The sequence below is a fragment of the Monodon monoceros genome, unplaced genomic scaffold, assembly GCF_005190385.1.
Source record: "Monodon monoceros isolate NGI ecotype Baffin Bay Population unplaced genomic scaffold, NGI_Narwhal_1 Super_Scaffold_21, whole genome shotgun sequence".
In the NCBI taxonomy this organism is placed as follows: domain Eukaryota; kingdom Metazoa; phylum Chordata; class Mammalia; order Artiodactyla; family Monodontidae; genus Monodon; species Monodon monoceros.
In genome coordinates, this window is record NW_021703778.1 from 114,951,897 (window position 1) to 114,965,064 (window position 13,168).

General features: G+C 33.8%; 1 protein-coding gene across 12 annotated transcripts in view; it reads left to right on the forward strand.

Moving 5' to 3' along the window:
• Positions 1-13,168, forward strand: part of MIA2 (MIA SH3 domain ER export factor 2) — a 110,530-nt gene that overhangs the window by 62,794 nt on the left and 34,568 nt on the right. For 11 of the 12 annotated variants that reach the window (XM_029236728.1, XM_029236724.1, XM_029236727.1 and 8 more), the window contains 5 exons: positions 3,168-3,290; positions 5,158-5,278; positions 6,478-6,524; positions 7,374-7,464; positions 10,063-10,201. In XM_029236728.1, the coding sequence (XP_029092561.1) occupies positions 3,168-3,290; positions 5,158-5,278; positions 6,478-6,524; positions 7,374-7,464; positions 10,063-10,201 (521 nt within the window). The remainder of the gene's footprint in view (positions 1-3,167; positions 3,291-5,157; positions 5,279-6,477; positions 6,525-7,373; positions 7,465-10,062; positions 10,202-13,168) is intronic. The other variant, XM_029236725.1, reaches the window with a different exon arrangement.

Genomic DNA, 13,168 nt, shown 5'->3' on the forward strand with positions numbered 1-13,168 from the left:
TAATAATTGTCTTCTTTTTATACCTATCTGTAATTCATCTGTAGTTCAATCATATATACCTCTTTTAGAGATTATGTAAATATTTATGTGTTCAAATGCTTTGGTTAATCTATTAATTTCATTTTTTCCTTGAAGCAGTCCTTCCTGGGGTCTTCCATCCTCCTGGTCCAGTAGGAACTTGTTCTCTAGGTCTGTTATACTTCTGCTGTTCTGAGGTTTCACTTCACCCCCATCCTTTCCCTTGTCTTTCTTTTGTGTTAGATCTTTTATTTCCTGTGTCCTACCTGTGCTTTTATGTGGTGAATTCCCTTGATTAGCTTCCTGAGAAAAGGTATAGGAGGTAACTTTTAAAAAACTTTCATGACTTAGACTGTCTTCTTCTTTCATACTGTTAACATTTTGGTTGGGTATCTTCTGGGTTGAAATTTTTTTTTCTTGATATTTTGACATAATTGCTCTATTGTCTTCATTTTCCAGTATTACTTTTGAGAAGTCAAATGCTATTTGGATTACTGAACCTTTTTTGTGACCTACTCTTTTCTCCGGTAGAAAATTTTAATATCTTTCATTGTTTCCAGTTCTCTAAAATTTCATGATGGTGTGCCTTAGTGTGGGTCTTTTTCTATACATTTGTTGGATACTCTCAGTCTGGAAACTTGCTCTTGATTCAGTTCTGGGAAATTTACTTAAATTATTTCATACTTTTTGGGGTGTATTTTGTATGATATATGAAATTATTGAAAATGTCTATTTTGGTTTCTTTGTGTCTGTGGAACTTTCATTCACTTATTCTCTGATACTTTTCACTTTTAAGAGTTCTTTGTTTTGCTTATGCCTTTTTCTGGTTTCATGGATGCAGTGTCTTACTTTGCTGAGGATATTATGGGTTTTTTTTTCTCTTTTTTGACATGTTTTTCCCTGAGTTGCCTTGTTTCCTTTGAGCTCCTTTATTTTCTGTTTTAGTCTATGTCTTTTATCTAAGAGTTTCTTTTTTCAGGTATTTGATGGTTCTTGGGTGTCTACTCATTTAATAGTGAAGCTCTCCAAATCTAATTGGAAGCCCTGTGTGTGTTTTTTGTGGACCCCTCCATAGGGTAATCTGGCTAGGGTATTTCATTGGAGGATCCCTGATTGTTGGTATTCAAAGACCATTTTCCACAGGGATGACTCCTCCATAGTTCCCATTTGGGAGGTATAAGCCTGTTTGCCAGCAGTGAGGTAAGCAGCTTAGTGAGGTAAGGAGGGCTGGTATCTCACTCTTCATTTCAGTAAGTCAACTTTTGCTTAATGCTTTTATGTTTTCAGCTTGTTACTCACACCTTTACCTGGTCAGGTGTCCCAGAGTTTCAGATTCTAGCTCTCCAGAGAATAACCTTCCAGGTTCTTGCCAGATGTGTGTGTATGTGTGTGAGTGTGCCTGTGCACGTGCATGTGTGCATGCATGTGAAAGACAGTGGTATTTGTGGGGGAGAGGGATGGATTGAGCATTAGAGTGTGTGTATATGTGTGCAGGGAGAACTTAGGGGATTTTCTAACTGCTTTTCATAAAGACTTTTGAGTAGTCCTCCTCTTTTCATTCCGCATATACCATAGTACTTGTGCCTCCAAATCATAAGCCATTCTGAGTTGTATCAAGTCAACCTGCTTTTAGAGTCTCCCATCTTCTGCCTTAGATTTCACTTCTGTCTGGTCTTTTACTGTGCTTCCATCTCTTTCCACTTTCCACTTCTAGAATTATCGTTTTCCTCATCACGTTTTCTCTTTTTCCTTGAGGGTTTATGCTTTTTTTCCCTTAAACCTCTTTACTGTCATCTTAGTAGATTTCAGGAGAAAGTACACCCTGTGTTAATTTTGCTATGTTATCAATATAATCAAAAGTGACCTTTTGTACCTTGAAAAAAAAATTTCATCTAGATTGTCTTGCTCTTTATAGCTGCTTTCATCTAATTCCTTTTTAATCACCAGAGTTCTTGAAATAAACTATTCTGTATTCACTGATTCCATGTTCTAACACATTCCTTCTTTAACCTTATAAGACTGCATGCTGTGTATGCAGTGTCTTTAGTAAATCACTAGAGACCAGCCAATCACCAAATCTTTCATTCTTCAATTCTTATTTATTTTTAATCTGTCAGTGTTGTCTTATTCTATTATACATGCATGGAGAAGGATTGGTTTTTCTTGTGCTAGGGAATATGCTAATGAAGCCTTAGTTTTTCAGAGAAACCCAGTAATTACTATTTGATAGAATAGAGTTTTAAAGACTAAATAAAATTGGCCTTTTTTTTCATATATATATATATATGGGCTGATTCTTTTTTAAATTGCTTGCTGATTCTATTTTTTTTGGGGTGGGCTATTTTTCTTAATGACTTCTAAGAGCTCTTTGCATGTTAAGGTTGTTAACGCTTTGGTATATATAAGAATTTCTTTCTCGTTACTTGTTTTTAAATTTTATTTCTGTTATTTTTTGATTTGCAAAGCTTTTAAGCAGTATGTAGTTAAGTTTATCTTTTATAACAATCTTTATCTTTTATTCATGTTGAGAAAATCTTTCCTCTCCTGTAAAAGTATATACAGTAAAAGATTATTTATGCAGAATTTGACCTGTTCTAGATTAATGGTATTCTGAAGGTTAATTAACCACAAAATGGCACATGATTAAAAAAATAAATTTTAATACAAGTAAGGTATGGCATGTTATATGGGATATAAGGAATGGCCAAATCTAACAAATATGCTTGTCTTAGAAACCTTTTTATTTGATATAAGTTTATTATGTAAATCAGTTGAAGAATGTTTAAGTGTCTTATTTTGCCTTACCCCTGTTTTGAAAGTTCTTTGAAAACAGGAGCCCTTCCTTCCTTCCCGCTTTCCTTCCTTCCCTTCTTTCCTCATTCCATTCCTCCTTTCCTTCCTCTCTCCTTCCCCCCCTCCCTTTCTCTCTCCCTTCTCAGTAACACATTGTGTTGTATATTTATTAGTGGTACACCTAGGTATATAAATAAGTGCATCTACACCTACATATGATAAGATAATGAGGTACTTTTCCTTTTTGTGAGGTTCTATTAATGATACACTTTAGATATATAAATAAGTGTACCTACACATAAGTATGATGAGATAATATGAGTTGCTTTTCTTTTTATTTGGGGTTTGAATTTTAGCTTTTACAAGAAGCTGAAGAATGGAGAGAGCAAGTGAATGAACTTAATAAACAGAAAATAACATTTGAAGACTCCAAAGTACATGTGGAACAAGTTCTATGTGATAAAGAAAATCAGATGAAGGTAAATGACCCTGCTGGTTTAGTGAATGAGTTAAGCTAGAATTTTATACTAATCTATGGAATTTGAAAATTTTTGTTTTTAGCAGCTTTTATTTTGATAATTTATTTGGCCAAATTTGAGGAAGTGTACTTTTGGGCATACATTCCAATTTGTACCAGTGTTGATATCCTTGCTGCCTAATGTTCCTTGAAGACTTTGTAGATTTGTAGTATATATACATCTATATTCCCTGTGTCCTTTTTTCTTCTCTCCTCTGTATTTTAGCCTAGGTATTTAGTGAAGAAAGACAAAGGATATTGGATTTTACCTTTTATCTTAAGATTGCCATCTTTTTTTGTTGATAAGAAGAGGTTGGAAAGAATTTTATAAACTGGACAAATGAGGTTATGTGTATTAGGTGAATGTCTTTAATACTAGATTAACTGATACATGTACTTTTACAGAGAGGAATACTTTAAGTAAAGCTAATTGAAATTTGACTCCAATAGGAATAAAATAGTTGATATTACTATTCGGATTTGTTGATTTTTTTTTTCCTACACCCCGTCTCTCCCTCCTACCACTTCTTCCTGCCTACCCTTTTATTTAATTAAATTTAATTAATTAATTTTTTTTAACATCTTTATTGGAGTATAGTTGCTTTACAATGGTGTGTTAGTTTCTGCATTATAGGTGAATCAGCTATACATATACATATATCCCCATATCTCCTCCCTCTTGCATCTCCCTCCCATCCTCCATATCCCACTCCTCTAGGTGGTCACAAAGCACAGAGCTGATCTCCCTGTGCTATGCGGCTGCTTCCCACTAGGTATCTATTTTACATTTGGTAGTGTATATATGTCCACCTGCCTACCCTTTTAAATCTTATACTTTCAAACTGCAAACAGATACTCAAGTGTAAATACTAAGTAATAAGCTGTACAATTAACATTCTGTAATCTGCACAATGAAGTGGATGTTTTCATCTTGGAAGCTATACATTTATGTTATTTACGTTGCTACTAAGGATGTTTTTAAGATTCCATCTTTAGGATTTGTATTCATAATTTGTTTTATTTTTTTTGTTTTTTTATTTTTTTTCCCTAAACTTACTCTACTAAAGAACTTGGGACTCTTCCTAACAGAACAAGAATGAGATGCTAATCTCAAGCTCTACTCAAAGTTGTAGGCCATGATATTTGTGCCTGGAACTCAAGAGGGAGGAGATCGAAGGGTGGAAATTGTAGAGCAGAATGGGTTTTTTTAGGTGGGTCCTTCCACAGAAATATGTGGGACAGTCTATTTTATTCTCTATGGTTTAAGAAAATCTTCCTTTATTTAAGAAAATTCAAAAAAGTACTCTTGGAAAACCTCTAATGTTCCAATTCAGATTCTCTTTTATAATTTCCTTTTCTTTATGTCAGTTGAGTTCCTCAGCTAGTTGTTTACTTGAATAAATTGAATCTGTGAAATCTGTGATTTTTTTATATATCATGTACCTCACTTGAGGATTTGTTTGACTTCACACAAAATTGACTCTCATGTTAATGACCACTCTTACTATGGCAAGTGAGAAACATCACGTAAGAAATGTTTTGTTGCTTTATAGTCATGTGATACTTTTAGCAAAAATGGGCCATTTATCAAGTATTGTATTTGATTTAGGAATAACCAGTTTTGATTTTTAACTTGCAGAGTTTAATAGTAAATAAATGTTAGTTTTTGAGAGTGTTTACATATTTTATGCCAGGTGGAGAATAAGAGCTCCTGTACCGTCATCTGTGTGGATTGATTTTTAGACTACAACTATGCATTCAGAAGTTGTAAAGCTGTTAGCATAAGGTATTACCCTCTCTCTTTTTTTCCCCTGTTGCTAAATGTCAAGTCTCTGACTGAGCGCTTACAAAAGATGAAAGACTGGGCTGCTGTGCTTGGAGAAGACATAACAGATGATGATAACTTGGAATTGGAAATGAAGAGTGATTCAGGGAATGGTGCGCACTTAGGTATTAAGTCATGACTTATCCTCTTTTACCGAAAACGATGACTGGCTCTTGTATTTCCTTTTAGTTCCCCATGTGCACCATGTTCTTTATATACTTGTGTAATATTCTGTCCCTCTCTCACTATCCCTTATGGTTGTTTCGGCTGGGATAACACCTTTTCAGTAAATCTTTTTTCAGCCCCTCAGATAGACCTTCAGTCTTCTTCCTCTCTGTTCTTTTTATATGTTGTACATACAGCACTCTTCACATTGCGTCATAATCATTTCCATGCCTGTTTTTCCCTGTACTGTAAACTGATCAAATGGCTGGGTGAGTAGTTTGAAAAATGAGTGTTATATAAATGAATGCCTCAGGATACCTCTTCTTTTAGATGGTTCAGATGTTTACAGTACTTTAATCTTGGCCATCTCAAATTCTTATTGCCATTGCCGGTTGCAGTCTGGAAACTCAGCAAAAGTTAGGTTCACTGTAGCCACTTAGTGTATTTTCAAACAATTCCTTTGACTTAAAAAAAGAACATTTTGTTTTGACATAATTATAGACTCACAGAAAGTTGTAAAAGCAGTACAGAGAAGTCTCCTGTATCTTCATCCAGTTTCCCCCAATGATAGTTCTTCTGACTTTTGTGCCCTTTCTCTTTTCTCTCCCTCCATCCCCTGTATAATTAACAAATATTAAGGAGAAGGTGTGATTTTTTAAAAGATTTTCTTTGATGATAGCATTAGTGTGTTGGAAGAAAAGTACATTTCAAAGTAAATACGTATAGTTCTGTTTATACTTTTTCACTTCTGCTTTATCTGGTAAGAAATAATTCTTTTTCTAATGAGAAAACTCATGCTTTTTAATGTTATTTTAATTTGGAGTACAATTCCACTCATATTTTGTATGCTGAAAGATTCTAAGAATAATTGAGACGGTGGGCTGGATTTAGGTGAATACCAAATCCCTGTTATAACTCTGTTCTTGGAGTTAGTGGTGAAGAACCTTGTTAGATGATACTATGGTACTTCCAGTGCTTTTTTAGTTTAGCTTCCTGGGAGCAGGTTCGAGGCTGTTCTGTCTTACATTAAATTCTTTATTGTAGCAAGAAGAGGGATTATAAGGCTCTAGTTGAGTGAACTAATAAAATCATTTGAATGTCTGTTGTGGCATTGCACTGTTTTCTCAATTTATTATTATGTTTTTGTTTTTCACTATAGATAATCAACCAAAAGGAGCTTTGAAGAAACTGATTCATGCTGCTAAGGTTTGCATTACTACAGAAATGTAAAGAATATAGACAAAGAAATAAACATCCATATGTCCTAGTAACTTGTAAAAGTCCATGTTATAGTTACCATGAAGTGATAGAATTTTTAGAAGTGATCAGAATTTTCTTCAATTGCTTTTTTCTTTTTTATAGTAACTATTGTTATTATAAAATTCATATTGTTAATTTTTAGAATTTATCATAAAATTTTTCAAGGTATACACTCATTTCTTTGGATAAGGAATATATTAAGAATGTTTACTATATATTCTCCCATACTTCCCTCTTTGTGCATTCTTCATCCTCTGGTCTCAGTATTTTCTGATCCTCTATTGCCTAATATCTTATTTTGAGAAGTAGGTATTAGATTCATTTTCTTGTGGTTTATCCCTAACCTTTTTCATCCTAGTAGTGGTATCCTGATCTTTATTGATCTATGTGAAGTCTTGGTAATGTAGTTTGAAGGTTGCTTTAATCATCACTTATGTGCTGGGACTTCCCTGGCGGTCCAGTCATTAAGACTCCAAAGCTTCTACTGCAGGGGAAAAAAAAACACAAAAATACAAAAAACGAAAAAAAAATCTTACGTGCTGAAAGCAGATAGCCACTATTCAAGCATCTGTCACTGATCTTCTCTGTTCCTTTTTGGAGATTTACAGCTATTGATGACTTTGCTAACTTTCCAGGATGGAAGCTACATTGTTGGTTTGTGTAGTCTAGGCAATAATTCCATCAGAGTGTAAAAGAGCTTCAAGGGATTGGGATGGTGTATTGAGATTTTTTTGTTTTTTTGGTACAATTGATTAATGTTGCTTTTCTTCCTTCTCCTTCTCCCATTCTTTGAAGTTAAGAGCTTCTTTAAAAACCCTAGAAGGAGAAAGAAACCAAATTTACACTCAATTATCCGAAGCTGATAAAACAAAAGAAGAGCTTACAGGTAGGTAATCTACATACTTATAAAGTTTTTCTAAATAAATACATCTTATAGAGAATGGTACATTAATTGAATCAATTATGGGGCGATACAATTTGATTTTTTTTTACTTTTACTTTTGTCGGTTATCTGAAGTTAGTCATGAGGTTTTATTGTTGTTGGTAAAGCCATATCATTTTCTCCATATTTATATAAAATTAATGGCATTATTTTAAAAAACATGTAAACTACTTACCTTTGAATTTCAGTGTCACACGCGTGGTATGGTTTTAGTTGTTAAAAAAGTAGCAAATTAAAAATGTTAGTAGAGGGGTGGGATAGGAAGGGTGGGAGGGAGGTGCAAGAGAGAGGGGATATGGGGATGTATATATACGTATAGATGATTCACTTTGTTATACAGCAGAAACTAACAACATTGTAAAGCAGTTATACTCAAAGATGTTAAAAAAAAATCTTTGTTAACTGCAAAATTGATTTTTAGTAGTGGTACTACTGTATTTTACAGAACTTTTTACAGAATAGTTTTTTCCTTTAATGTACGTGCATACTATATTAGCACATACAGGAATGATGTTAGACCTGTAGAACTGGTTTTTTTTTATTGAAAAGATTTTTATTTATTTTGCTGATAGTGTTTTTTCCCTAAAGTAAACAAATGCAGTTAGTTATGTTTGAAATTTTTTAAAGTTGATATAAGTAACATTCCATTTTGTAAAAAAAAAAAAAAAAATTCACCGTAACTGTTAGCATAAAAAAATAATGGAAGGACATTCTCAAATGTCAACCATGATTCTCTTTGAATATGGGACAGATTTCTATTTTCTTTGTACTTATCTGTATTTTCAATAATTTCTAAAATAAGTGAACTGTATTTATAATAAGACACTTTTTGAAAAGGTTGAACCACCAGAGATACAGATTATTTAAAAAATTATCATTGCCCTATTCACACGATACTGGTAGTTGGATTATTTTTGAATTTTGAAAAACATTAATATTAACTTAAAAATAACGTTTTGCTATATGTAAAGCATAGTGCTAAAAGCCATGGGAGATTTACAGGAGGAAAAGATATGGAGCCTGCTTTCAAGGAAGCCATATTTTAATACATTAACAGGCTCTCAGTGAGGAACTGTAGTAAGTGCTAGAAAAGCAAGGAATTTGCTCATCAGTTACCCCATCACTTAATAAAATTTCTTGGCAAATTATTATTTTCTAAAGGTAGTATTTGGAGACTTTGTGTTTGTATGCTTCTTCCAAATCTTTCTTTTTTTTAATGGGTCATGAAAGATAAATTTCTATAATTGATCTTCTATTCATAACAGGAAAGTTTTCTTCTAAACTGTTTCTCCTCTGATCTTACCTTTTTCAGTAATCATTTACAGTCCTCTTTTAAGATACAGAGGATTTGAAACAAAACAGTTAAGGTAGAAGTACAAAAATATAATGAAGATTTAACTGTTGGTTTAATTTTTTTTAAAAAAAAGTAGGGATGATCCAATTTTAATAGAGATAATATCCAACATTAATTTCAGTTAAATGACTTAACAGTGGCTTGTTAAGAATTGTTAAGACTTAACAGTGGCAATGGCTTAAAGCGTAGCTCAACAGACTTTTTAACTGATATAGATTTAAAAATTTCTGTGGAAAGACAGGTGAACAATTTCTTGCACATTTAATCATTCAATGTTAAGGTATTTACTTAAACTACCATTTTGGTGTGTACCTTTAATTAATAGATGTTTTAGAATAATTATATACTATTACATGTAAATAAAATTTTAATGCTTGTTAGTATGATTTTGAAACTGCCCTCTTTAGGCAGAGTGTTTTGCCTTGTTTTAAGATATATGGTATAGTGGTGATTCATACACACTTTTGGGGAGATATCACCTCAGTCTTAGAGGAGTTGAGTTAAGTTATGTTGGAAGAGTAATAAGGTTTTAAAAACAGTGGTTGCACTAATTATAAAATATTCATAATTAATTAGAATTGTTAATTTTAGTTCCATAGATAATTCTTTTAGGTTGAAACAAAGCTAAAATTGGTATTTTTCTTTCCAGTCTTGATATGGTTTAAACTAGCAAGACTTTAGAGCATTTGTTATTAGAAGATCCAAATTTCTGGCTTGATTTATAACACATATCAAAATTTTGGCTTAAAAAGAGGCTGGGTTGAAGTTAAGTATTAATGGATAAAGTTTTTACTAGATAAAAAACATGCATTATTCATCATGTGGAAGTAGTTTCATGGAAAATATTGAACTAAAATATTTGCCTTCAAAACCCTCATCACCAAAATTTTGAGAATTTTAGTGGCTTTTGTCTCCTAAACTGAAAATTGGATGCTAGAATTAGAATATTGAAGGTTTTAGGAAATTTTTTTTTAAGTAAATCTTTAAATAATAAAAAAATTTATAATAATTTATATAGCTCTTTAAAATGTTAAAAGGTATTTAGGTGAACAAAATACCTTATAAATTTTCTGTTGCAAAGAATTTAGTTTATTAATTACTTTTGGTAATTTTTATTTTTATGAAATGTTACTGTGCAACTTAGAATATTTGCTCCTTTAATTGTGATTTAAAAACTTTTTCTGTAGAGTGTATTAAAAATCTCCAGACTGAACAAGCATCTTTACAGTCAGAAAATACACAGTTTGAAAGTGAGACTCAAAAGCTTCAGCAGAAACTTAAAGTAATGACTGAACTGTATCAAGAAAATGAAATGACACTTCACAGGTAATAAAAATTATGTTGGTAACTCCACTGAGTGGGAAATAAAGCAGCTTAAAAATGTTGCATATGCATGCGGCTTATTCACAGTTCTCAATTTATGACTGGGTTGCTTTTCATCAATTTATTTTTAAGAAACTTATTTGATTTTGACATATTTTTTTTCAAGGAAGAAAATATAAATGATAGTAGACTTTCCAGGCTGGTTCACAAAATCCTCTTTAACTTCTAATAAGTAGTCAGCAAATTATTGCTAATTAAACTTCCCAATATTGCAAGCTAGGTCTGGGAATCTGGGTGGACATCTTACTAATTGAACTATCCATTAATTCCATCTCGGATATATATAAAACTGATTCCTCTCTCCTGTGTAAATTGCTGCAGCCCAGTGTTCCTTGTCTCAGTAAAAGGCAGTGTTATTTGCTGAATTGTTCAGAGCAGGTGCTTAAGCCATCCTTGCCTTCTCTCTTTCATTCAGTCAATTGTCAGATTCTGTCAGCTTTCCTATGTCTTGAATCTGACCACTTTCCACCACCTTCCACACTGCTATTCTGATCCCAGCCATCATCTGTTAGTACCTGGTTTATTGCAGTAGCCTCATGAGTGGTCTCCATCTTTCCACTCTTAACTTCCTGCATGTGTTTTCAGTAGCATAGCCCTCTAAAACATAAATTATGGGTATTGTCACTCTCTTGCTTGGAAATTCCAAGTGCCTGCACATCACACTCAGAATTTAATCCACAGCTTTTATCATGGCCTCCAAGACCCTATAAGATCTGGCCTGTTGCTACCTCTTTAATTTTAGCTTATTCATTTTCTTTTTCCCTCACTATCTTCCAGCCATGCTGGCCTTTTTGATGATCTTTAGCATGCCAAGCACATCTGTAGCTCAGGGCCTTTTGCACTTGTTCCTTCTGCCTGGAGTGGTTATTCCCCTGTGTAAGGTTCAATCCTTCATTTCACTTGAGTCTAGGTTCAAATGTTACCTCAAAGAATCTTTCCCTGGCTAGTGTAACTAAAATAATACCTGCCCCTTCCTATCCCTTTATCTTGTATCTTGCTTTATTTTTCTTCATTATCCTCTGATGATTGATTATCTTTTTTTTAAAAAAATCTTCCCCACATTAAATGTAAACTCCATGAGATAATTACTTCATTCTCTTCTCTTCTGTATTCCCAGTGCCTGAAACTATGCACATGGTAGTTATTCAATAAGTATTTGTTGAATATATGAATAAATATGTTTAGTGCTTTTATATATTGTAGTGAAAGATTGTGTGTGTGTGTGTGTGTGTGTGTGTGTGTATGTGTATGTATGCTGATGCTTGAATGCATAGATACACAGAAGACCCTTGAGATATCTATCTGGAGACACCAGATTTTCAAATACTACTATATCACATGTTTTTCATCATTAAAGGAAATAAAATATCTGGAGACACCAGATTTCCAAAGAACACTATATCACATTTTTTTGTCATTAAAGGAAATAAAATGTAACAGACTTTCAAGCCTCTTTATAACTTAATGCAAGTTTTTACAGTTGATCCTCATTATTCGAGGATTCTGTATTTGTAAATTTACCTACTTGTGAAAATTTATTTGTAACCCCAAATCAATACTAGTGGGACTTCCCTGGTGGCGCAGCAGTTAGAATCCTCCTGCCAGTGCAGGGCACACGGGTTCAAGCCCTGGGCCGGGAAGATCCCACATGCCGTGGAGCAACTATGCCCGTGTGTCACAACTACTGAGCCTGCGCTCTAGAGCCCGCGAGCCACAACTGCTGAGCCCACTTGCTGCATCTACTGAAGCCTACACGCCTAGAGCCCATGCTCTGCAACAAGAGAAGCCACCGCAGTGAGAAGCCCACACACCACAACAAAAGAGTAGCTCCCACTCGCCACAACTAGAGAAAGCCCACACGCAGCAATGAAGACCCAGCACAGCCAAAAATAAATAAATATAAATAAACATGTATATAAAAATATCTTAAAAAAAAATCAATGCTTGCAAAGCTTTAGTGGTCATTTGCAAACTTGCACAGAGTGGCAGAAACTTTGAATTGCCCAGTGTGCATGTTCCCAGTTGAGGTCGAACAAGAACTCTGCCTTCTTGTTTCAGCTCTCATTCTGTAAACAAGTGTTCTTTATTTAGGGCCACATCTTAATTTTTTATTTTTTTGGTGATTTAGCTGTTTAAAATGGCCCCCAAGTGTAGTACTGAAGTGCTGTCTAGCGTTGCTAAGTGCAGGAAGGCAGGGGTGCACCTTCTAGAGAAAATATATGTGCAGATAAACTTTGTTCAGGCATGAGTTATAATGCTGTGGGCTATGAGTTCCTTGTTATGAATCAGCAGTATATATTAAATAAGGTGTCTTTAACCAGAAACACATACAACAGGGTTATGTATTAATGATAAAAGTGCTGTGATCAGAGCTCATAGGAATCTAACCCTGTGTTTCCCCTAGGAGCAGTATTTGCTAATTTAGGATTTGTGGTGACTTTATAGACCATAACTAGCGGGAATAATGAGATTCTATTGTATGTGTTCGGAAACTGGTGGAGAATATTAAAACTTCACTGACATCAGGATGCTAGGTGATTTGTTAGGCTCTTTGACTACCAAGCTGTGTACTTCAATCATGCTTTGGATTCAGTTCAGAATTTACAACCTTTCTATTCATCATGGACTTCTGGGCCACTGGGGACTGCTCCAGGCATAAAAGAGAAATAAACTTGACAAAATGGAAGAGCTACCATGAGGGTAGCCTCATGGTTTCTGTCAGTAAACCTAGGAATGAGTCCTTCTTTTAGGTTAGGATGAAAGATACTGTGAGTAAATTTTGGACATAATGGATTATTTGAGGTGAAAGGAATACTTTTGAGTGTATCTTCTGAACAAAAAAATATATGTTTGATTATGGAAATTTAATGAGTGATGTTTAAACTTTCAAAGAAAAAAAGTATTCTCTGT